Below are 25642 nucleotides of genomic sequence, written 5' to 3' on the forward strand. Positions count from 1 at the left end.
AACAAAGGGGGGGGCTAGGGAAAAATTCCACCCTACGCAAATCATGGACCGGATTTGTAAAAAATCCTCTCTAACTTTTGGTGAGATATAAAAAAAATGTAATTCATTGGGCTCTGACGATATGGAGAAACAGATCGAGACATGGCAGACAAAACTAGCTGTATTATCTCAAACCCCTTCTCGATCCTTCGAAATGTCATAGTCCTGTTTCATGTCAGCTAAACTGCAAGCTCAGTATTATAAAACATTTTTTGCATTGTATTATACTCCGAAGAAAATTGCAAAGTGGGGGACCGGAAAAGGTACTACATGCCCACGCTGCTCATTATTTGAGGCTGATAGTGTTCATATGTTTGCTTCCTGTAATGCTCTGACAAATATATTAAGGGAGATTTCCGATTTTTTATCAAAAATTTCTGGAATAGCTATATATATTTCCACAGAGGAAATATTGTTGGGTACGACAGATTGTGTTCGTCCAAAACGTATGCATGGTCTGATCTTTGTAGCTATGGCCATCCTAAGGCTATGCATAGCCTCAGTTTGGCTGGATCCAAACCCTCCGACGTTCCAACAATGGAGGGCCCGCCTATTAGCAACATGCAGCCTGGAGGTAGCCATATATAGAAGAAAAGGGCGCAATAAGTACAAAAGAGGCATGCTGATATGGGATCCACTGATACAATGGATGTCTAACTTTATCTAGATATATAAAAATATAAAATTTTCAAAAGGGAAATATTTAACAAACCAGAGATACTGTTTTTCTTTCTTCATTCCACTAAATGTGTGCATAACACTCCTCACAGGTTTATATGCTTCATGTGTCTTGGGAAACTCTGAATATTGTAACTTTGTTTGAATTGGAGGGGAGGGGGGGAGGAGGGGTGGGGGCAATGTTATTGTAGAATGAAAATCAATAAACCTTTGCCTACTTCAAAGTGGGCACCAGGTATCAGACCCAACTCTTCAGTACACCTCTGGACCTGTGAAAGACTCAGAAGGACTGCTGTGCTCCTTTGCCTAAAGGACTGCTACTCTGTTGCCTGAGTGAATAACTGGACCTGCATCTTGAACCCAGGACGACCAGAGTGACTCCAATGGCTAGATTGCGGGCCTCTTGACCTGACCCTCAGGGACAGAATGCTCCAACCTCCTTCAACCCAGCACCTGGACTATGTCTACTGTTAGTCCAAGACCTGCCACCTCAGTCCTGGACTCTCAGAAGTGGGCCTGAGGGTGCTCTGCCAGCCCAGCTGTGGTCCCAGCAGAATAGATGCAGCATGACAAATCATCTCACAAAACTCCGCATCAGAACCACAGCGATACGCATCTCCAACCTTGCATCTCTGCCTCGCAGTATCCAGATTCGCTGCGGTATGACGCATCCTCAACTTGGGATCTCGAAATGATCTGCAAGCAGGATTTAAGGTACTCTTGTTCAGTGGGCCTAACTTGGTCCCTGTATCCAGCTCGCGCTACATCGTGGTCAGCCTGAACTTGTGACTTTGTCCTGGTCCAGCACAAACAGATAGTACAGTTGGGGCTTTCTGCTTTTAGATACTATTTTTACTTGAAACTTTAAAATTGCATATATCCGGTTCTACTGATTGGATTTTTGTCATTTTGGTCTCAAATATTTTATCACATTTTCCTTTTTTTTCGTAATTGGTGTGGAATTTTTCTTGTGTTGTGTTTTCATTTTATGACTGTTGAAGTGCTGCATAACAGAATTGCCTCTAAGTTAAGCCTGACTGCTTTTGTGTGGAGCTACATGTTAATTTGGGGTTTGTTTGTGTTTCAGAGATTTTGGTTGGTGATAGAGTAGGGTTTCATCTCCCTCAACTAGTAACCCAATTTCCTACAATATTCATTTTATAATTTTGCACATGAAGACTACAGGGACTTGTATGCCAACTGTAGATTTTTACCTAATGTTACAGCGCTACAAACCTGGTATTGTGGCACAGCATTCAAAACTCACCTGGGTCCTTGCAGGATTCTAGTTGTCTAAGCACTATTGTTATTTCTTTGATTCTTAGTATTTTTAGAATTTCATCCTGATTACACTTTATCGAGATTCCAGCACTACCAATGTTATGGGTTTCCGCTAAGGGGACAATTCCGATCCGGGTCGGAAATAATTCCGACCGAGCCAGATCTGGAGTGTTTTCTGACCGAGTCGGAGTCCTGCAGTCCGACCGAGCGAGTACGATGTGGCTGTATGCTGTCGGACTCGGTTCGGTCGGACTCCCATAGAAGTCAATGGGAGCCGGTCGTACGACGCGTACATGGGTTCCCATTGACTGAAAGGGTACGTCGTGGACAAGTGCGCCCCCTACAGTGAGTACGCGTCGGTGCCATCCGCACCGTACATGCCTGTGTTGGGGGACCCTTGGTTCTCCCCCTGTGTCCGAGTCGTAGGGCTGCGGGTGACAGGGTGTCCGACGCGGACCCCCAAAGGCAACCACCCGGACGATTTGCGAGCCGGACACTCTGGCTCGCACAGGCTGTCTGATGCGTGCATCGTACTGGCTCGGTCGTGAATCGCATCTATTGCACGCCACGGTTAGCTTACGACCAAGACATACGGAGCGGTTCGGACCCGGAAACGAGTCGGTCGGGGAATTTCATGTAGCTTGCATCGTACTTGCTCGCTCGTACCGCTGTACGAGTCGGGCGGAAAACACGGGTACGGCGCGCAGTTTTTATGGCCGGATCGTGTTCAGTGCCGACCCGGATCGGAATCGGCCCCTATGTGGCGTTGCAGAACTGAAGAATTCTGTTTTTTTGCCTCAATGCATGGCACAATGCACAAAGGCAGATGGAATTCCAGAAATGTCCACCATGTATATATACTAGATAAGAAATGATTCAGTATTACATTTTGCTAATTTCCTTTCAGTAGTAGCTTTAACAGACCTTCTGTGTATTATTTTCACAGCACAATTGTTGAAAACTAGTACAGCACACTTTACTTTACAAGGATGGCAGAAGAAGCCTCTATCTCGAGTATATAAGCAGGCAGAGAAATTCAGGGTCAATTCTATAACAGTAGAATAATCCTTAGTGAAGTAATGACATGTATAATTTGTTGCTTTTTCCACAGTAGTGATCTTACTCTCAGTACATCACATCCAGCACATAGTAAGTGATCGAGCATATGTGGACCACACACCACAACTTGGGAGTCCTCTCTCTGTCTCTCCCATTCTCCTTTGCCTAGTTCTCTTTTGTCAGTTGCCCCAAGATTCTTCTTGGTGGTGGTCCCAAGTCAGTGAGGGAATTATATATCCACGTTGCTCCTGACGGACTAATGACTGCACGATACATGTTAGTGCATTTTGTACCATCATAAAGAGGCAAACCTACAAGTGCAGTCTTGCCTGAGTTATATGAACCCATGAGGGGTCACCTTGGCCAATTTGGCTAACATGTTAGTTTTCCTACAGAATGATAACCAATGTCTCTGCCTTGAGTTGGTAGAGTCACAATGGACCACTGGCACGCTGACAGTGGTAGGATGACCTGCTGGTGCAACTCGCCTAATTCCCACTTGACCAGTAGGACTTTACCCTGCCACCTGACCCTTGTCCACAAGTGTTCCAAATATCCTCTCTCATTTACTTTCCAACTGTTTCTCCCGGCATAACAGAACACACAGCCCAGGTCCCAACAGCCTGTGAGTCACATGGCTGTACCCCTTGTCCACCAGAACGTTTCTCTTGGGATATAAAAAGGTTTGTGCCTTAACCAATCAGTATTTCCGTTTTAATCAGTGGCATTCTTCAAAAAGCAGTCAAAGGCACCTTTTATTTTATAGTACTGGTCAGTGCCTGTAGTTGAACAGAACTATGCATTATTGTACAATTATAAGCATACAAGAAAAAGTTGAGCTCAGTTTTTGGAAAGCACTCCTGTGTACAGTCAGTGAACAATAACCTCATGAATCTTAGAGAAGGGAGCCAGGATCTGGACTCATATTTGATAACTTTCCTCCGTTTGGTAACAGGGGTAGGTTGGCCAGAAGAAAATAGCGAGCATTTAAGTTGGATTTCAGGAACCTATTAACATAGATCCAATGTGCTTCCCATATCTTGAATTGCCCACTCCCCACCGTCTGTATGAGATGTATTTGCAATATTATGCTTAACGGGCTAATATTTAGCATCACTAAAATGACTTGCATTTGCAATGTCACCTTTAGTGACATTCTTACAATAGTAAATCCAGTTGTTGGCTTTCTGAAAGAGGCCCAATTGCTGTATATTATTGTGCAAATTCTTCTCCTAAGATTAGCTCTAAACTTAATTGGTACCTACCGGTCTTCTTGTGCACGCTTAGTTTGTTCCTTTATTGCAATTGTTCATGGGTCTAGCCCCGTTTCTTTGCAATGTTTCGTTGCCCTTAGTGTCTTTAGCACGCGTTTTAACCTCCCGCAGCTTGCTTCATACCCTCCTATCTAATTTTACTCCCGCTGTATGCTTTGGATCTGTGATTAGTCAGTGTGTGACTGCCTGTACATTTTTTCATGGCAATGGGCGGCTACGTAAAGGTTCGGCTTATAAGGTGCAGAGATATAAAGCTGTAACAGTACCTGGGTCCATATTGTCAAGGCAGAGGCAAATGAATCTATCTGTTGTGTCATGTATATTGGCACGGTCATTTATTAGAGCGGAGAGATCGCATGCGCCACTTTACACCGATTCTTCATTACGTCATCAGCCTTTTACTCCTAACAAGCATTCTCTTCCATCAAAGAGCTATTCGAACCTGTTCACAAATGTAACGATTATTTAAAAAGTTGTGCGCAATTTGTGTTCTGCGCGAGTCAATTGTACACTCTTTTTCTTTAATTATATTGCTGTGGAGAGAGTACCTACCCACTCTGCGGAGGCGGGGGGATGCAGTCCTTGTAGTAGCATTGATACACTATCAGTTGAACATCGACGTTGGTCATGGTGGGATCCAATGTCCCTGCAATAGCCCGCCTCATGCGTTGGGTTTTTTGTCCAGCCACTGGAATAGGAACATATTTAACTGTAGCACACTGACACTTGTTAGGTGCATAACTACTATCTCAGTGTTGACAGAAATAGAAATAAAAACTTCAGCCATTGAAAGTTTAGCGAAAACAGCAAATAAATAAATGGGACAGAACCATCATTGTGGAATGCTGTAAAATGTACATGTCTGATAAAACAAGCATTGAAAATGCAATAGGTCTCGCCTTTTATTAAGTTAAAGCCATTTGCTTTGCTGTCCAATACCATTAGCAAAGCAAATGGCGTTAACTTAATTAAAGGCGATACCTATTGCATTTTTAATGCTTGTTTTTAGGGCCCCTTCCAACTGCCCACAGTGCCCAAACCATTGATCGGCCCTTTCCTGTAGCAATGGAAACGCTGCATCCTCCCCTATCGTTAAAGCCTTCATTTGTTCTTCTCCAGTGCACTTAAGTCACTGGTATTACCTCCACACTTCACGTCCAAACTCCATGTGCCTGGAGATATAAAGGTACTCCTGCTTCGATACACATAAAAACGTGGCTTTCTCTGTTTTCATTTGACCCTCACTGAAAACCGAGACCCGAGGCAAATCTTCAGAAATCTAACAGGACAGCTGGTGAAACGAGCAGCAGCGTCTGTTTCTCCTGAGGGGCGGGGGAAGGGAGCCCCGGTGAAAGTGGGCGGCCGCCATGAACAACTGTGGCGTGCAGCTGAACAAAGTTTAATTTGAATAAAAAATGATTGTGCGAGTCGCAACGGTGAAAATGAAAGCGGGCCTGTAGGTAAGCCCGCGAGTGGTGTGCGCGCACTATAAGGACAAAAGAAAGCATACAAAAAAAAGTGCGTCAGGCAAGCTAATACTAAACCTTCTGTGTCACACTGCGGTAAGAGATCCAATCCTGCTGGGCGTGGCTAAAAGGAGACAGGGTGGCAACAAGCAACTATTGACATGCCTTCCGTGCAATCATTGCACTGCCTTTGGCATAATTCGTGATGCCAAACGACATGCACGAATCAAAACAGAAGGCAGGGCTGGAACGAGGCTTCTGGAATCGTATCGATTCCAAGAAGTCTCGTATGACGAGAGCAGCGCATGCGCTGCTTACGTCACGACGAGACCTAAAAATATACACAATACACAGTACCACTTCACTGCCCAGTCCAGAGGCCTTACCAGTGGCGTCTTGCATCTACAGGGGTGGGGGCCGGGGCAGGCAAAAAATAAACTTACAAAAAAGAAAAACATTACCTTGACTAATCCTGTCACTGCTCTCATGCAGCATGACAGCAGCGCCCTGAATGGAGGGAGCAGCCTCACTCGCCACTCCACAGCGCTCTGGAGGCCTGCACTTGCTCTAACCCAGTGTAAGATGTGTATTCCTGTACATCTTTATGTTTTGTATTTACTCTTATGTAATTTTAGTATATGCCTTTTAACCTGGATGTATTCCTTTAAACCCCACTTTGTATTTGTTTGGAACTTACAGTATGGTTCTGAGAACTTCAAGGCCATATTCCATGCCTGCCCTCAGAGCCATCTGCATGTCTCCAGTTTTATGGGTCCTTACTTATGGATTAAAGTACTTTTCATTCTGACAACGACTTTGTGACTCATTGGGAAAAACCTTTACTACCCACACTACACCCAGGTGTCTCAAGACAACTGGGTTAGTGATGTTTGAAGTGTGTATGTGTGACTGGCCATCGCAAAACGGCCTGCTAAAAAGGCATGCCCACTTTGAACAGTGCACAGACAATTCACCCTTCTTCCTGCTGCTGTCACTCAGAAGCGACCCTGCCTCTGTCCTGATGGTCTGTTTGGGATGGGGGTTGAAAAATAAGATGATAGCAAATAACCATTTTGTATTTCACCTCTGGGGTTTTGGGGGGATTTTAAGTGGGTTGATGCTCCTTTGCTACGACAGAGGAGCCGCCATGGGCGTTACATATTAACTGGTCATATTGCAGCATTGTGAAAATCTGTCATTACTACAATGCAGCAAGAATGTCACTCTCATGCCCAGAGATCACAGTAATGATTAGCAATGACTTATCTTGCTGTGTGTGGAGGGGAACCAGATGGGGCACATATCACAGCACCGTTTGTCCTGGCCTGCCTCTTGGACCTCATCCCCAAAGCTGTTGAATGACAGTTTGTGTCAGAACCTGACACCGAACCAAGCAGACTCTCCGGGCCCGATTCACAGAACTAAATTAAGACAAAATCCTAAACTTACTACCATTTTGGTATTCACAGAAGGCACTTACTCATTTTGGTATTCACAGAAGGCACTTACTCACTTCGGCATTCACAGAAGTTGAGTCCTAACTTTAGGACTCCTAAATGCCTTCTGTGAATACCATAAGTCTTAAAGTTAGGATTTTTCTCAGTTTAGGAGTAGTGAAGATAGGACTCCTAACTTTAGGACTCCTAAATGCCTTCTGTGAATACCAAAAGTCTTAAAGTTAGGATTTTTCTCAGTTTAGGAGTAGTAAAGTTAGAACTCCTAATACGTTTTGGGCCCTAGCCTGTCGCGGGTACTTGGGCCTTCCACACGAGTGAGGCACCATTTCTATCGGGAGACCTTGGGGAACGCTGGGTGATAGGAAATTCATGTCAGCTCGGTGATGCCACTACTTTCCCACACAAAAATGTGGGGAAAAGGTGTTTTTTTCAGCTAAATTTGAGGTTTGCAGGGGATTCTGGGTAAGAAAACGTTGGGGGATCCACGCAAGCCATACCTCCTTGGAACCCCCCAGGTGTCTAGTTTTCAGAAATATGTGGGTTTAATAGGTTTCCCTAGCTGGACGCCGAGCACGGGTCCAAAAACCAAAGTGACCCCCCTTGCAAAACCAGGTTGTTTTGTGATAGGCAATTTTGATGTCGCCTCAATACGTTTTGGGCCCTAGCCTGTCGCGGGTACTTGGGCCTCCCACACAAGTGAGGCACCATTTCTATCGGAAGACCTTGGGGAACGCTGGGTGGTAGGAAATTCATGTCAGCCCGGTGATGCCACAACTTTCCCACACAAAAATTTGTGGAAAAAGTGATTTTTCCAGCTAAATTTGAGGTTTTCAGGGGATTCTGGATAAGAAAACGTTGGGGGATCCACGCAGGCCATACCTCCTTGGAATCCCCCGGGTGTCTAGTTTTCAGAAATATGTGGGTTTGATAGGTTTCCTTAGCTGGACGCCGAGCACGGGGCCAAAAACCGAGGTGACCCCCCTTGCAAAACCAGGTTGTTTTGTGATAGGCAATTTTGATGTCGCCTTAATACGTTTTGGGCCCTAGCCTGTCGTGGGTACTTGAGCCTCCCACACGAGTGAGGCACCATTTCTATTGGGAGACCTTGGGGAATGCTGGGTGTCAGGAAATTTGTATCAGTCCGGTGATGCCACAACTTTCCCACCTAAAAATGTGTGAAAAAAGTGTTTTATTCAGCTAAATTTGAGGTTTGCAGGGGATTCTGGGTAAGAAAACTTTAAAGGATCCATGTAAGCCATACCTCCTTGTAACCCCCTGGGTGTCTAGTTTTCAGAAATATGTGGGTTTGATAGGTTTCCCTAGCCGGCCGCCGAGCACGGGGCCAAAAACCAAGGTTCCCCCCTGCAAAACCAGGTTGATTTGTGATAGGCAATTTTGATGTCGCCTCAAAAAGTTTTGGGCCCAGCCTGTCGCGGGTACTTGGGCCTCCCACACAAGTGAGGTACCATTTTTCTTGGAAGACTTTGGGGAACGCGGGGTGGGTGGAATTTTGTAGATCCACGCAGATTCCAGTGATTTCCACCACAGAAATGTGAGGAAAATGTGGTATTTTGACAATATTTTAGGTTTGCAAGGGATTCTGGGTAACAGAACCTGGTGAGAGTCAACCAAGTCACACCATCCTGGATTCCCCTGGGTGTCTAGTTTTCAAAAATGTATAGGTTTTCTAGGTTTCCATATGTGCCAGCAAAGCTAGGGTTCAAATTCTACAGCTAGGCACTTTGCAAAAAAAGGGTAAGTTTTCATTGTGAAAATGTTGTGTGTCCACGTTGCATTTTGGGCCATTTCATGTCGCGGGTACTCAGGCCTGCCACACAAGTGAGGTACCATTTTTCTCGGAAGACTTTTGGGGACGCGAAGTGGGTGGAATTTTGTGGATCAACGCAGATTCCAGAACTTTCCACCACAGAAATGTGAGGAAAATGTGGTATTTTTGACAATATTTTAGGTTTGCAAGAAATTCTGGGTAACAGAACCTGGTGAGAGCCAGCCAAGTCACCACATCCTTAATTCCCCTGGGTGTCTAGTTTTCAAAAATGTATAGGTTTGCTAGGTTTCCCTAGGTGCCAGCAATGCTAGAGTTCAAAATCTACAGCTAGACACTTTGCAAAAAAAGGGTCAGTTTTTAATGCGAAAATGTGGTGTGTCCACGTTGCATTTTGTGCCGTTTCCTGTCGCGGGTACTTGGGCTTCCCATACAAGTGAGGTACCATTTTTCTTGGTAGACTTTGGGGAACGCGGAGTGGGTGGAATTTTGTGGATCCATGCAGATTCCAGAACTTTCCACCACAGAAATGTGAAGAAAATGTGTTTTTTTTGACAATTTTTTAGGATTGCAATGGATTCTGGGTAACAGAACCTGGTGAGAGCCAGCCAAGTCACCCCATCCTGGAGTCCCCTGGGTGTCTAGTTTTAAAAATGTATAGGTTTGCTAGGTTTACCTAGGTGCCAGCAAAGCTGGGGTTTAAAATCTACACCTAGGCACTTTGCAAAAAAAAGGTCAGTTTTCACTGCGAAAATGTTGTGTGTCAAGTTGCGTTTTGGGCAGTTTCCTGTCGCGGGTACTTGGGCCTCCCACACAAGTGAGGTACCATTTTTCTTGGAAGACTTTGGGGAACGCGGGGTGGGTGGAATTTTGTAGATCCACGCAGATTCCAGTGCTTTCCACCACAGAAATGTGAGGAAAATGTGGTATTTTGACAATATTTTAGGTTTGCAAGGGATTCTGGGTAACAGAACCTGGTGAGAGTCAACCAAGTCACACCATCCTGGATTCCCCTGGGTGTCTAGTTTTCAAAAATGTATACGTTTTCTAGGTTTCCATTTGTGCCAGCAAAGCTAGGGTTCAAAATCTACAGCTAGGCACTTTGCAAAAAAAGGGTAAGTTTTCTTTGTGAAAATGTTGTGTGTCCACGTTGCGTTTTGGGCCATTTCATGTTGCGGGTACTCAGGCCTCCCACACAAGTGAGGTACCATTTTTCTCAGAAGACTTTTGGGGACGCGAAGTGGGTGGAATTTTGTGGATCGACGCAGATTCCAGAACTTTCCACCACAGAAATGTGAGGAAAATGTGGTATTTTTGACAATATTTTAGGTTTGCAAGAAATTCTGGGTAACAGAACCTGGTGAGAGCCAGCCAAGTCACCACATCCTGGATTCCCCTGGGTGTCTAGTTTTCAAAAATGTATAGGTTTGCTAGGTTTCCCTAGGTGCCAGCAAAGCTAGAGTTCAAAATCTACAGCTAGACACTTTGCAAAAAAATTTCAGTTTTTAATGCGAAAATGTGGTGTGTCCACGTTGCATTTTGTGCCGTTTCCTGTCGCGGGTACTTGGGCTTCCCATACAAGTGAGGTACCATTTTTCTTGGAAGACTTTGGGGAACGCGGAGTGGGTGGAGTTTTGTGGATCCACGCAGATTCCAGAACTTTCCACCACAGAAATGTGAAGAAAATGTGGTTTTTTGACAATTTTTTAGGATTGCAATGGATTCTGGGTAACAGAACCTGGTGAGAGCCAGCCAAGTCACCCCATCCTGGAGTCCCCTGGGTGTCTAGCTTTAAAAATGTATAGGTTTGCTAGGTTTACCTAGGTGCCAGCAAAGCTGGGGTTTAAAATCTACACCTAGGCACTTTGCAAAAAAAGGGTCAGTTTTCACTGCGAAAATGTTGTGTGTCCAAGTTGCGTTTTGGGCAGTTTCCTGTCGTGGGTACTTGGGCCTCCCACTCAAGTGAGGTACCATTTTTCTCGTAAAACTTTGGGGAACGCCAGATGGGTGGAATTTTGTGGATCCATGCAGATTCCAGAACTTTCCACCTCAGAAATGTGAGGAAAATGTGTTTTTTTGGACAACTTTTTAGGTTTGTAAGGGATTCTGGGTAACAGAACCTGGTGAGAGGCAGTCAAGTTACCTCATCCTGGATTCCACTGGGGTCTAGTTTTAAAAAACGTATAGGTTTGCTAGGTTTCCCTAGGTGCCGACAGAGCTAGGGTTCAAAATCTACAGCTAGGCACTTTGTAAAAAAAGGGTCCGTTTTCAATGCGAAAATGTGGTGAGTCCACGTTGCGTTTTGGGCTGTTTTCTGTCGCGGGTACTTGGGCCTCCCACACAAGTGAGGTACCATTTTTCTCGAAAGACTTTGGGTAACGCGTAATGGGTGGAAGTTTGTGGATCCACGCAGATTCCAGAACTTTCCACCACAGAAATGTGAGGAAAATGTGTTTTTTTTACAATTATTTAGGTTTGCAAGGAATTCTGGGTAACAGAACCTGGTGAGAGGCAGGCAAGTCACCCCATCCTGGATTTCCCTGGGTGTCTAGTCTTAAAAAATATATAGGTGTGCTAGGTTTCCCTAGGTGCCGGCAGAGCTAGGGTTAAAAAACTACAGCTGGGCACTTTGCCAAAAAAGGGTCAATTTTCACTGTGAAATTAGGGTGTGTCCACGTTGCGTTTTGCGCCATTTCCTGTTGCGGTACTAGGCCTACCCACACAAGTGAGGTACCATTTTTCTTGGAAGACTTTGGGGAACGCGAGGTGGGTGGAAATTTGTGGATCCACACAGATTCCAGAACTTTCCCCCACAGAAATGTGAGGAAAATGTGTTTTTTGGACAATTTTTTGGGTTTGCAAGGGATTTTGGGTAACAGAACCTGGTGAGAGGCAGTCAAGCCACCCCATCCTAAAAAATTTCCCTGGGTGTCTAGTTTTCAGAAATGTATAGGTTTGCTAAGTTTCCCTAGGTGCCGGCAGAGCTAGGGTTAAAAAACTACAGCTAGGCACTTTGCAGAAAAAAGGGTAATTTTTCACTGTGAAATTGGGGTGTGTCCACGTTGCGTTTTGCGCCATTTCCTGTGGCGGACACTATGCCTACCCACACAAGTGAGGTACCATTTTTCTCTTAAGACCTTGGGGAACGCGGGGTGGATGGACATTTGTTGATCCATGCAAATTCCAGAACTTTCCACCACAGAAATGTGCGAAAATGTGTTTTTTTTTTACAATTATTTAGGTTTGCAAGGGATTGTGGGTAGCAGAACCTGGTGGGAAACAGTCAAGTCACCCCATCCTGGATTCCCCTGGGTGTCTAGTTAAAAAAAATATATAGGTTTGCTAGGTTTCCCTAGGTGCCGGCAGCGGTAGGGTTCAAAAACTACAGCTAGGCACTTTGCAGAAAAAAGGGTAATTTTTCACTGTGAAATTGGGGGGTGTCCACATTGCGTTTTGCGCCATTTCCTGTGGTGGGTACTAGGCCTACCCACACAAGTGAGGTACCATTTTTCTCTTAAGACCTTGGGGAACGCGGGGTGGATGGACATTTGTTGATCCATGCAAATTCCAGAACTTTCCACCACAGAAATGTGCAAAAATGTGGGGGTTTTTTTACAATTATTTAGGTTTGCAAGGGATTGTGGGTAGCAGAACCTGGTGGGAAACAGTCAAGTCACCCCATCCTCAATTCCCCTGGGTGTCTAGATTTAAAAAATATATAGGTTTGCTAGGTTTCCCTTGGTGCCGGCAGAGCTAGGGTTCAAAAACTACAGCTAGGCACTTTGCAAAATAAGGGTAATTTTTCATTTTGAAAATGTGGTGTGTCCATGTTGCACGTAGCGCCATTTCCTGTTGCGGGCACTAGGCCTACCCACACAAGTGAGGTACCATTTTTATTGGGAGACTTAGGGTAATTCAGATTTGTAAAGCAACTGTTATTACCTATTGACTTTCGATGCAGTTTTGCCTTCCAAATGAAAGACAATGTGTAAAAAAGAAGTCACTTTGAAAAATGACGATAATTCTCATACACGTATGAGTATTCCCAATTTCGGAAATGTGTAAATATCTACTGTTTCTAAACTCTATATTTTGTTCCCATTTCAGAAATACATAGGAGTCTTTCATACCGAATTTTCCATGTAAACATTTTCCCAGAATAATTGCTATATACCCGGTACATAATAAAAAACCATTGCAAGACGCTGCTCAGATTTTGGCTCTGGGTTCATCAGATTCTTGGTGAACCTACACGTCCTATATATCCGCACAACCAGTAAGGTCCAGTGCATGTAACGGTATATTGCTTTCAAACAGCTGTCACAATTAGAAGAAGTTACAGGTGAAAACGTTGACACAAAAGGCTGTTTTTTCATGTAATGTTTCATTTTTCCTATATTTAACCGTTAGTTTCTATAAAGAAACCTTGATGGATTTACACAAATGACCCCTTGCTAAATTCAGCATTTTGTCTACTTTTCTGAAATGTATAGCTTTCCAGGATCCATTATTGCTTTCATACCCATTTCTACCATTAACTGGAAGGAGGTTGAGAGCACAAAAAATAGAAAAAATAGGCTATGTCCCAGAAAAATGGCAAAACTGTGTAAAAATGTTTGGTTTTCTGATAAAAGTCTGTCATTCCCTAAAATCTGGGAAAATGGGGATTTCCGCTCACACACCCTTTTTTGATACCATTTGCAGGGAAAAACCCAGACGCTTTCATTTGCAGCACTTTTTTCCCATTTTGCCCAAAAAACTCAAAATTTAGCTGTATTTTGGCTAATTTCTGGGACCCCTCTAGGGGAATCCACAGACCCTGGGTACTTTTAGAATCCCCATGATGTTTGAAGAAAAGGACGCAAATTTGGCATGGATACCTTATGTGGTCAAAAGGTTACAGAGGCCTAATCGCGAACTACTACAAATAGCCAAAAAAGGGCTCAGCACTGGTGGGGGGAAAAGGCCCAGCAGTTAAGGGGTTAAAAAGCTTTAGTGCATTGGCTTGCGAGTTCTAAAGAGTGGGCATTGCAAATTTGATGACTTGTAGTCCTTACAGCTTCCAATGGTTCGTTTGTCCATATTGACACTTGCAATGACAACTGTTTCACGACATGCAAAATGTGAAGTTTTTCAGTATTTCCATATGAAGCTGCTTTGCAAAGTGATGCTCTTGCACGTGCAAGCAATTTCGTAAATGAAATCAAAACTTCTACGCTGCCTTTCAACTGGCGTGTAATGCAACATCAAAAGGCTGTAGGAAGACCGTGCAGTGTGTAAATTTTCAAATGAACTGTATCTTTAATTTTTTATAAAGATACATGTAATAATTAGAGCTCCCAAACTACTTCTGGAATCAACAGAAACTCGTGCATTCCCACAAGCAAAGAAAAAGGAGTAAAATGCAGAACAAAGACTTCACCACAATAAAATGTATGATCTAACGTACCCTTAATAGTCAACTAAAGAGATTACAGCTTCAGGAATATAACATAATATGGACCGCTTACAGAGGGGGTCTCTAATTGGCAGAGGTAGGTGCCTTTGTCCAAATAGGGACCCTTGCTTCTAGTCAGGGTAAGGGAATACACACTATAGATAACACCTGCTCAATCCCTTGGTAGCTTGGCACGAGCAGGCAGGCTTATCCCAAAGGCAATGTGTTAAGTATTTGTTGCCACAGGCATTAGGAGTAGTTTTGTGCTGCTTAGCACGCGGGATTTTTGTCATAGGAATTTGCTCACAAATAAACAGGCTCAAGGTACCTAAATAGGCCAATGTTTTCGTCTTGGTGTCAAAGTTCCAGTCTCCGTTGATGTTTGAGCTGTAACTGAGCAGCTGCTCGGATCTGTTCCTCCAGTCAATGATGTGAAACCGGTCTAGCCGTTGGGTGAAGTTGTGAGTTATAATGACGTAGTCCTCAGCCTGGAAGACACACCAGAGAATATACTTTATCAACAGCAAATGACTGTTAACGACATTTTAATGTAATACAACTAGCGAATCTCGAATATATTAGCATATGTATTTGTTTGAGAATACACAACCAGAGACCAATGGAGATGTGGGTCAAAATACATGAGCTAATATATCAGAATGCACACCATTTAGCATTAACTGATAAATTAAACTGCATGGTTACAAATATCGTTTATCCTCAATGTCAAAAACACATTTAAAAGACAACAATAATATGATTTAAACTATTATCAGCAGAATAAATGTAACGTTCTAATGAGAAGAGCCAATCAGAAAGTTCCATTTGTGGAAAAGAACTGCCCCTGTAACCCTGCTCAGCAGCATAGTGCACCATCTAGTGGTGGTGCAAGTTTACTACATAATTCCTGACAAATTGTGGGAGTAATTTAAAGCACGCTATGGCAAAGTCAATAGGGCTGGCCATTTTACGAGTGAAGGGGCACCTTTATTGAGTCCTCTTCCTCAGTGTGCTCCTTTAGGGTGAAAATGCAAATGTCATCCCATCTGGACTTATTTTCCAGATCTTCACATTTGAATAGAAGGAATGTATCTCGAAGTAGGTAATTCACCCCAGTACTCGTAGTCAACCAGGACTCAACAGATTCTAGCCATTGGTTCAGGGACTGCATGTCATACTTAATCTCGGCAATGTCTTTACTGGGCTCGGCCCTGAGGGGTGACAGATTGTCTGTAAGAAGTAGCTCAAAATCATACAAAAATTCTTCCTTCATAAGGGAGTCTGCTTGTTTGGTTGATAAACTTCTGTTAGGGTAACCAGAATAACGGACTCTGAAATACTTCAGGAAATGTTCATTTTGGCCATTTGTGAGGAGGTTGCACAAGGTACTGAGCTTAACTCACCAATCAGGGCTGAGCCTGAAAACGAAGCTTTTTAAAGTATATGAGCTGCAAGTGAAATGGTACTTGAGCAGTAAGAGGCCAGGGTAAAATACTTTCAGATCTAAATGAAGACAATTGGGTTACACGGAAATTGCCTTATTTCACTACAGAGATTAAGGTGTCGAGATCTGCCCCACAATATATAGGGGGCCAGATGAGTAAGCATTGGCATAGCCAATAGGTCTCGCCTTTGGGACCTTATGAGTGTTGAGCCAGAGCTATTGGCTTCACCGATGTCATTAAACTATGTTGTAGAGCATCGTGGCTGCTGTGTAGCATGTTGAAAAGTTATAATAAAAAAGGTAGGCAAGTGAAAAAAGTATTAAAAAGGCAACTCACAGCCAACCATCCATGCATTCTTTATGCAGTGCCGTAACACTGACTCAAACACCGCTTAAATTTCATATGGGACGCTCAATCAAAGAAAAAATGTGTGTGAGAAGCAAATATTTAAAAAATGTGAACATTAACTCATTTATCTTAAATAGCTAAGAACTATTGACAAAGCTAGTAGTCCTGGCTAGTTTTAGGTGTACGGTAGTTATGTTAAGCATCTGGCTGCAACAACAGAAAGGTACCAAGAATCCCGGTCAGGAGGCATATGATGGAAACAAATAGTTTATGTGTTTAAGCCATGCCCTTAAATACATAGGCCACATTCCTTTAAGAGGCCCCCACATTTTTCATCCCACTTAAACCCCAGGTCGTCTTTCTCTTGCTTTCGGATGTAGTTGGGTGCTAAACTGGTGGTACATGGTGAAACCTTTACACATATACAGGATCATATTTACAAGCCGGTAACGCCACCGCAGTGTCAATCTTTTGAATGCACAGATTTTTTTACTGGCCATATTTAAAAGTTGCTGCAAACTCCAGCTAGCGGCATTTTTTCAGCACTAACATGCATTTTTCACAGCGCCACTTAATTTAGTGTGACTTTTCGAAAATGAGATGCAAGGTAGGCGTTCCCAATTTAAAAAAGTCGCGCAAAACACACTACATGATATTTACAAAGATTTCCTTGTACGTCACTGAAAAAGAAAACTGCGACAAGTCACATTAGCAGCAGTTTCTTACCGCTAGGAATGACCAGGTCTTAAAAATGACGCTAACACACCTGTATAATAGAGGCCTCATTTATGAGGTTTGGCACAGGGCAGCGCAGCAAGGAATCTCAAAAGAAAGGGGCAAGAATGCACCACATCTATAAGATACAGTTGATTCCTGCCCTTTTCCCCAGCCCTGGTGCACAATGGGCTGCAATGCGCCAACACAGGCACCCTTATATTGTAGTGCAAGGGTGCCTGCATTGCTGGGCTGATTGGTTTTGTGCAGGAATCAATCAATCAAGCAGGGATTTCCCCAGGATTACCTGCCTCTTGAGCCCAACCCTCTTCAACATCTACATGGCCCCCCTTGCAGCCACCGTCAGAAGACACAGAATCAACATCGTCTCCTGTGTAGAAGACACCCAGCTGTTCATCTGCCTCATCAACAAACCCACAGCTGCCAGAATCAACTTCTACAATGGAATGGAGGCCGTCTCTACCTGAATGAAAGACAGCTGCCTCAAGTTCAACTCAGACAAGACCAAAGTACTCATCCTGGGATCCACAGCCTCAACCTGGGATGACTCCTGGTGGCCCCCCCTCCCACCCCTAGGGACCACGCACGCAACCTCAGCATCATACTGGACCCCACGCTCACAATGGCCCGCCAAATCAACGCAGTATCCTTTTCCTGCTTCTACAAGCTCCGCCTGGTTCAAAATAATTTCAGATGGCTCCCCATATAATCCCAAAAGACAGCTTCTCACACACTCATTCCCAGCAGAGTCGACTATGGCAACGCACTCTATGCCACGCCAACTAGAAATAGCTCAGGAAACTACAGGACATCCAAAATGCCACAGCCAGATTTATCCTCAACATACCCCGATGCAGCCACATGACACAACACCTAAGACAACTCCACTGGTTCCCAATCAACAAGAGAATCACCTTCAAGCCCCTCGCACATGCCTACAAGGCTCTCCACAACGAAGGACCAATATATCTGAACCACCACCTCGCTTTCCACACACCCGCCAGACAACTACGCTCCTCCCAACTCACCCAGGCCTCCATCCCACGGATCCACAAGACCAAAACCGGAGAAAGATCCTTCTTCTATCTCGCCGTCAAGACATGCAGCACCGTGCCCATTCACTTCAGGCAATCCGTGTCATTGACCCAAATCATGAAGGACATCAAGACTTGGCTCTTTGACTGAAACCTCCACACCCAGATGGATCAGCAGCCCCCCCTCTCAGCGCCTTGAGACCCTTACATATGAGTAGCCGCACTATGGAAATCCCTGCATGTTTGATTGATTCCTGCACAAAACCAATCAGCCCAGCAATGCAGGCACCCTTGCACTACAATGTAAGGGTGCCTGTGTTGGCGCATGGCAGCCCAAAAGCTCACAGAAGAGACTACAACATGTCTTGCAGACAGCGAAAAATGCTGTTAGGCTCGACCTAAAAACTGCTGTGGCAAGTGCTCCACCACTGGAAAGGGATAGAAGAGATATATAGGATTGGCAAAAAAGGTGGTCCGGCTCTCCTTGCTCTCAATAGTCCTAGTAGTTTCCCCACAAATACATGTCAGAGGCCAGACTGTCAGAAACTCTCCAGCCATCAGTGATGTCATTTGAGATGTCATCATTGATGTCTCTGACCATGTCATGAGTGATGTAATATGTGAGGTCATAAGCAGTGCATTGTAGGGGCGTGAGTTATAGTTAACTCAAGTAACTATAACGGCTGAATTTTTCTGGTTTTGTATGAGTAAAATCTGACCATAACGTCCCCGTAACCTTCTTTTTGTGTGAATATATGTGTTTATATATGTTTGTGTATATACACAATATGTATATATACAAATTCACAGATCCGCCCTTCTGTTTTCCTCGAAACGGTCCAAAAGAAACTCCTCTTGCCTTGCAGTCATGTATATATATATATATATATATATATATATATATATATATATATATATATATATATATATATATATATATATATATATATATATATATATATATATATATAAAAATTAACAATGTAATGGCATATCGCAGATGGACGTTGCTGTCGCATGAAGCGCAGGCCGGGAGTTGAGGACGGTAGTTCATGGAGATATGAGTTGGTGGTCACTGCGTGTTATCCATGGTGTTGCGAGAAGTGCTGATCCTGTGTTGGCAATCATCACTGGCGGTCACTGGAGCTTCATTTTGGTGGTCTGCTCAGGCATTAGATCTTCGCTCGACAGGCCCGTTCAGTCGCAAAGAGCCCAAAACCTCAGGATTTCTCACATTTGAGTCAGAGGAGTACCCTCTGATGCAAGCCAAGAGTCCAGGACCTGGGGAGGCACCTACTGGGGATCAGGAACTCACCCACATAGTTTCCCACCACAAAACCAAGCCTTACTAGAGAAGTCCAGAAAATCTACCCAGGACTGACCAGTCTGTATGTGACTATGCCTAAAGCTTAAGCGGTATCCAACTGGGGTGAGGCTAAACATAGTGATAAGGTCTGCTCTCATGGGGGTCAGCCACCTCTAAAGCCAACAGGGTATCCCTCCCTACATCTGACATGTGCCTCCATTGATTGGCCCCCCAAACCTCCTCTGGAACCCCATGTATTCTAAGAGCTACTTCGCAGGCAAACAACCTATCAATGTTATCACCCACCACGAAGCAGTTGGGCAGCAGGTCTTTAGGTATGTGGACTCCTTGGTCTGCATTGGACACTGCTGTTGCTGCCACCATTTCAGATGGATTCTGACATCTGTTTGGCCTTCAAGTCCAGCTGCTTCAGACTCAGTTCATTAACTTACAGCATCCTCTTTTCTGCAAAAGGACTTTATGCTTCTACCTTTTCCTTCGCTAAGGCTCTTTAATTCTCCACCATTCTCTTTTCTGCAGACAGACTGGCTAGCTGCAGCTTCACATCCCTCTCAGCCTGTCTGTCGGTCAACTCTATAGGAGTGCATTGGATCCAGCAGGGGGCTCATCTCATCCCGGCTGAGAAAGGCTGAAGCAGAGAGAGCCTTGGCAATGGAGAAGGTTGAGATGGCTTTGAAACTATTGCTGCCTCATGAAGTGAGCATGAAGGAGATGCACATCAAAGCAAAACAAGCCACAGATTCTAGCAACAATAGTGGCAGCATACCCTCAGTGTCAATTGGAGAGGTGAGAGTCTGCATACCGAAAGACCTGGTGCCCAGATTTGAGACAGGGGTGGTATCAATAAATTGTTTTGAGCATATGAGGTAGCCCTCAGTATGCATAGGGTCACAGAATGGGTCTGGGGAGCAAGCTTGTGGAAACACGTGACCACAAGAAGGGGGGTTCAGGTTCCGCTCAGCAGAGTGAGGGGCCGGTCAAGGAAGACACAGACAAGTCCTAGAATATGATGGGTAAAAAGGGTTCCCATCCCCTTTCTAAAAAACAGGGAGGAGGAACTGGTGGAAGGTAGCCCAGGGCCCTCCATTCCCATTGATTGTTCTTAGTTAGAACACAAGCCAAGGGACACTATCTGTCCTAAGAAACCACCCACTGATGGGACCTCTACAGGGGTGGTCAATGTGGCCTTAGGTATAAGTAGTCCCTAGGAGCAAGTGTTAGAACGTACCCTAATCTTCCTCAGTTAGGAGGCAGACTCAAAGGGTGAGCTGGTGATCCCTGAGGATGGGAGTCATCACTTCCACCAGATTAAGGTGAATTGGATCCCTGCCACTGCTCAGAGGGACAGCAGGGACAGCCAGACCATGGTAGCTGAAAGGCTGGTCTCCCCAGAGCAGTGCACCGGACTGATTTGTAGGGTAACTCAGGCCCATGGCCAGGACTTTTTCTGCCCCGTGGCTCTGATATCCCTGGAGTGAGGTGAGGAGGTGACCCAAAGGAGAGTCCTAGTTAGTCACCAGATGCCCATTGATTGCATTCTGGGAAATGAGTTACTAATGATGTTAGAAGTGCTGGGAGGGGTGGCCCTCCAGCGTGCCCTGGAAGCTCAGGTATCTGAGGGTACCACTCCCAAACAAAGGTTACAGAGGCTCAGATGGAGGGGCCGGGCGAAGAAAAGCTCACCCCTGGTCGATGTTCCGCCTCTGGGGTAGAGAATCAATGTCAGGATACCAGCCCTGGACTGGTAGAAAGGAAAGTGGAAGTAAGCTACCTAACATCCGGTGTGAGAAACCGGAGATGCGAGAAAACCCTTAGGAGCCCTTAAAGAACTCCTTGCCAACCCCAAGCCTGGAAGTAAGACCTTACCCTGGTTTCCTCTTGGAGCTTCCACTGACGGTGGATGGCTCTGGACCTGGCTCTTGATACTGGTGGCTGTTGGTGGCCTCTGTCAGTTGCTGTCCTTACAGACAGAATTGGAGATAGAAGTCTCTTTATGGGTCATTTCAGTGGCTCAGAAGAGTGCAGAGAGAGGGACACAACTGAGTTTGGGGGGCTAGGAACTGACAAATGTCGCTGCAAAAAAGGGCCTTTGTCAGGGGCTCATCTCCTAGGCAGGGAAACCCATCAGGGTATTAGTTAGTCTACGCTGGCTTTTGGCTGGAGGGTTGATGTTGAGCTTACCCACTCTGCTGGGTCATCCCCAAACCTTTTGCTTTTACTCCTCCTGGTTTCTGAACCAATTGCTGTTGGTTTTGAGACTCTGTACAAATTGCAACTGCTAACCAGTCCTTAGGTACTTGTGCTCTCTCCTTTCTACATGGTACAAATGGCTTACACCTAATTGGTGCATTTAATTGACTTGTATATCCCCAGTAAAGTGGTACTACAAGTACCCAGGTCCAGTAAATGCTACTAGTGGGCCTGCAGCAATCTTTGTGCCACCCACTTAAGTAGCCCTTTAAAATATGCCTCTGGCCTGCTATTGCAGCCTGTGCATTTAGATTTTAACTGTCATTTTGACCTGGCAAAATAAACCTTTAACCAGGCCTGAACCTTCCTTTCTAATACATTTAAGTCACCCTAGATCAGGCACTTAAGGCAGGGTGCATTGTATTTAAAAAGTTGGACATGTACTTTTAAGTTTTACATTTCCCATAAGTGAAAAACTCTCAAATTCAATTTTCACCACTTCACCACTGTGAGGCCTACTTCTCCCATAAGATAACATTAGGTTACTTATTATGTTGTTTCTGGGAGCAAGTAGGAATCTGGGGCCCGATTCACAGAATTAACTTAAGACAAAATCCTAAACTTACTACTTTTGGTATTCACAGAATGCACTTACTACTTTTGGTATTCACAGAATGCACTTACAACTTTTGGTATTCACAGAATGGATTTACGACTACTAACTCTACGTCCGCACTCGGGCCGGAAATTCCGTCCCGGAGGCGGAGCTTCCGTCCCGGAGGCGGAGCTTCCGGCCCGGAGGTGGGGATTCCGGCCGGTGGCGGAGATTTAGCCATGGCAGAAATCTCCACCTCCGGGCCAGAAGCTCCGCCTCCGGGCCGGAAGCTCCGCCTCTGGGCCAGAAGCTCCGCCTCCGGGCCAGAAGCTCCGCCTCCGGGCCGGAATTTCCGGTCCGAGTGTAGACGTAAAGTTAGTAGTCGTAAATCCATTCTGTGAATACCAAAAGTAGTAAGTGCATTCTGTGAATACCAAAAGTAGTAAGTGCATTCTGTGAATACCAAAAGTAGTAAGTTTAGGATTTTGTCTTAAGTTAATTCTGTGAATCGGGCCCGTCATGTTTGGTGTCTAAGGAATTGCAATTTAAAACCTTTTTTAATGGTAAAGTCAGATTTTAAGTCACAATTCTGAAAATGTCACCTTTAAAAACTTGCTATTTTCTTGTTCTAACCATTTAGTGCCTATAGCCTTTTCCTGGGTCACATGAGTACGTGCAGTTGGCCTTTGTGTATTCCTGCCAGACAGCATCACTGTAGAGGGTCTGGGAGTTTTACAGGATGGGCATTCTCTGGCAGGTGTGGGGCAGAGATGTTACCTACCACACTTGCACTTTAAAGCCACTGGCCCAGCTCACACACAAAGAACCTAACACTAGCCTATTGTGTCCTCAGACAGACTAGGAACTTTGGAAGGGAGGCACATTTTCAGAAACCTGTGAAGGGGGAGAGTTCCACAAGGTTCTCTCACTTCAAAGTGGTCACCAGGTATGAAAAGGGGCACTCCTAGACCTGTGGATACTACAGAAGAAGGACATCCTGCTACCCTGCTGCTTGAGGCCTGCCATGCTTGCTGAGGAGGAAGACTTGACCTGCACCCTTCATCCCAGGTTGAAGTGACTCCAAGGTTCAGCTGACTGGAGAGATGGGCTTCAGCTGTCGATGACCGTGGATGTCCCCCAGAAGCGAAGGTTCGTGGCCGCCCTGGATCATTGGAGGACACCGAGATTGGAGAGCTGATGTCCTCACCGAGCATGGAATTGAGCGCTGCAGCCTGATTCTGTGGTGGCCTAGCTTTGATTCGGCAGTGAAAGTCTGCATGCTATGGGGGAAGTCTATCCAATTTTTGGGAAATTGCATATGCTGTCGGGCTGCAGTTCCGGGTGCTCAGGTGGCTCAAGGTGATGCAATGAGCGGCCCATCTTTAAGACTGCACCTGCTGATAAACAACTACAAATCCAGAGTTTAAGCAGCCACAAGAAATGTAGGTGAGCGACATGTTATACATGGAGCTTTATCATTGTATTACCCAGATTACCCAACTGACTTATTTGTCTCTGAGTAAAACATTATCCTTTACTTGCTGAGCTACTACTGGAATTGTAAATCAACAGTGGAAAGGGAGGTCAGCAGACGGTAGGGACCAGCTGTTGGTTGCCGCAGGTTGCTGCTACAAATACAGTATGTGCACACTCAAGTGCAAGCCTCCCGGTGTCAATATAGCCCCCTCAAACCAGTCCACTCGAGCTCAGAGGCACAGTAAAAAGGGTACCTCAGAGAAACCACCTATGAAAATATGAGCACTGTGGCACACACAGCAGAGAATGGATACTAAAGTACAGCAATTACTAGAAGTTGGGTGCCTGGAGGTACCTATCAGTCAGATGGAAAGTGGAAGAGGGCACACATGGATAACAGTATAGATACTAGCTCGGTGCCCGTTGAGAATGTAGAAAGAGCAGAAAGCAGCAACCTACTGGAAGACTGTCTAAAATCTACTACAGCAGAGCCTTTTTCAACCCCCACCTACTGCAAGCAGTACCCTCTTTTTCCTAAATCTCACATAGCTTCGGCAGCTTCAATTGTCAGTGAACAGGCACAAGCTTTGATGCTATTTCAGCCTGCTTAAATCCCAGCAACATCTCCCGCATACAGAAAGTGGATTGGCAATTGACAATCTCAGTACCAGCATCAGCTGGAGAAAAAAAGCTCCCTTCCAGGATATACAACAAGATCCACAACTCGGACAGATGGTGAAAAGTAGTTTCAAGCTCATTCTTTCCAAGATAAAAGAGCTTTGCTTAATGTAATCTCAGAAAATGACGTCCCTCCATGCAAGACTGTTGAATATTGAGGAAGCAATAGGTAAACTTCCAGAGCGGATGTCAGAAGCCGAGGAAAGGGTCTCTACCTTAGAGGATAAAGTGGGGACCTTTCAACAGTATATTACGCAGATAAAGCAGAGTAAAGATGCTCTGGAGTCCAAGCTTCACGATTTGGAGAACTAAAATAGTCGTTCCAATCTTTGCCTGGTGGGAGTTCCGGAATCACTTGAAGGACCATAAGTACAGAACTGGGTAGAATCCCTACTGAAAGAAGCTATTCCAGAGCTAACAGAGGATTTAACGATTACAAGGGCACATAGAGTAACCACTCAGCATCTCACTAATTCAAAATACCCTCAAACAATTTTGGTTAATTTTGCCGATTTTCGAGTGCGAGAGAAAATATTGACTAGTGCCATTGAAAAAAGATCCTTCACAGCACATTTTTTCAAATATGACTGCATTAGCTGCAAAGAGGAAAAGCGGTTTTGTGCGGATGATTGACTCTGTCACTACAAAGGGGAAGGCGTATTGCGAATGACAAATTACATATATTTGATGATGTAGGAAAAGCACAGGGGCTCCTACAGCAGATGTCTAGTTCATTATAAAATTGTCACGTGATGTATGTAAAGTTTTGATGTCTGTAGGTTATAGTGGCATTTATGGTGGTTTCTGGTGACAGGGTTTCTTCAGACCACTATGGGGGAGTGGCCAGGATCCGAAGGACCAAGTGTCTCTTCGGCAGCCAGGGGCGCATAATCATAGGTGCAAAGTCATGGCACCCAGGGTACTCAGTGGGATGGGGCAGAAGGTGTGGGCTATTTTCCTGAAAGGCACATGGGGGACTGACAGGGTGGGTGAGGTGGGTGGGGGTAAGTTGGGGCACTGGTTGTTTATATGGGGTAAAAAATGGAGAGTTCATCTTTTTGTTTCAGCAAAGTTGAATAGGTTTGCGAGAGATAGGCAAATATTTTATGTAGCTCAGGAGAGGCCTCTTCCTTTAAATATTGATTCACATAAATAGGTGTCTATACACTATGCACCTTAATCTGCACAAGCACTTTAGGTACCTATTGTATCTCTGCATTCATAGAACTGACTACAAAAGTATAGGGAAAGGGCCACTACGCAATTGCGATGGTGATATGATCAAACTCAGTCATGGTTAAATATATTAAGCATGGTTTTAGTTTGTCTACCCATTG

The 25642-nt window shown here is 44.8% G+C and overlaps 1 protein-coding gene across 2 annotated transcripts in view; it reads right to left on the bottom strand.

Annotated features, from left to right (window-relative positions):
- Nucleotides 1-25642, bottom strand: part of LOC146830894 (fibrocystin-L-like) — a 1907335-nt gene that overhangs the window by 430794 nt on the left and 1450899 nt on the right. For both annotated transcript variants that reach the window (XM_085605084.1, XM_085605082.1), the window contains exons 53-54: nucleotides 14806-14965; nucleotides 4884-5019 (exon numbers count right to left, since the gene is read on the bottom strand). In XM_085605084.1, coding sequence (XP_085461210.1) covers nucleotides 4884-5019; nucleotides 14806-14965 — 296 coding nt within the window. The remainder of the gene's footprint in view (nucleotides 1-4883; nucleotides 5020-14805; nucleotides 14966-25642) is intronic.

Source organism: Triturus cristatus, chromosome 5_1 (assembly GCF_964204655.1).
Source record: "Triturus cristatus chromosome 5_1, aTriCri1.1, whole genome shotgun sequence".
NCBI classification, from domain to species: domain Eukaryota; kingdom Metazoa; phylum Chordata; class Amphibia; order Caudata; family Salamandridae; genus Triturus; species Triturus cristatus.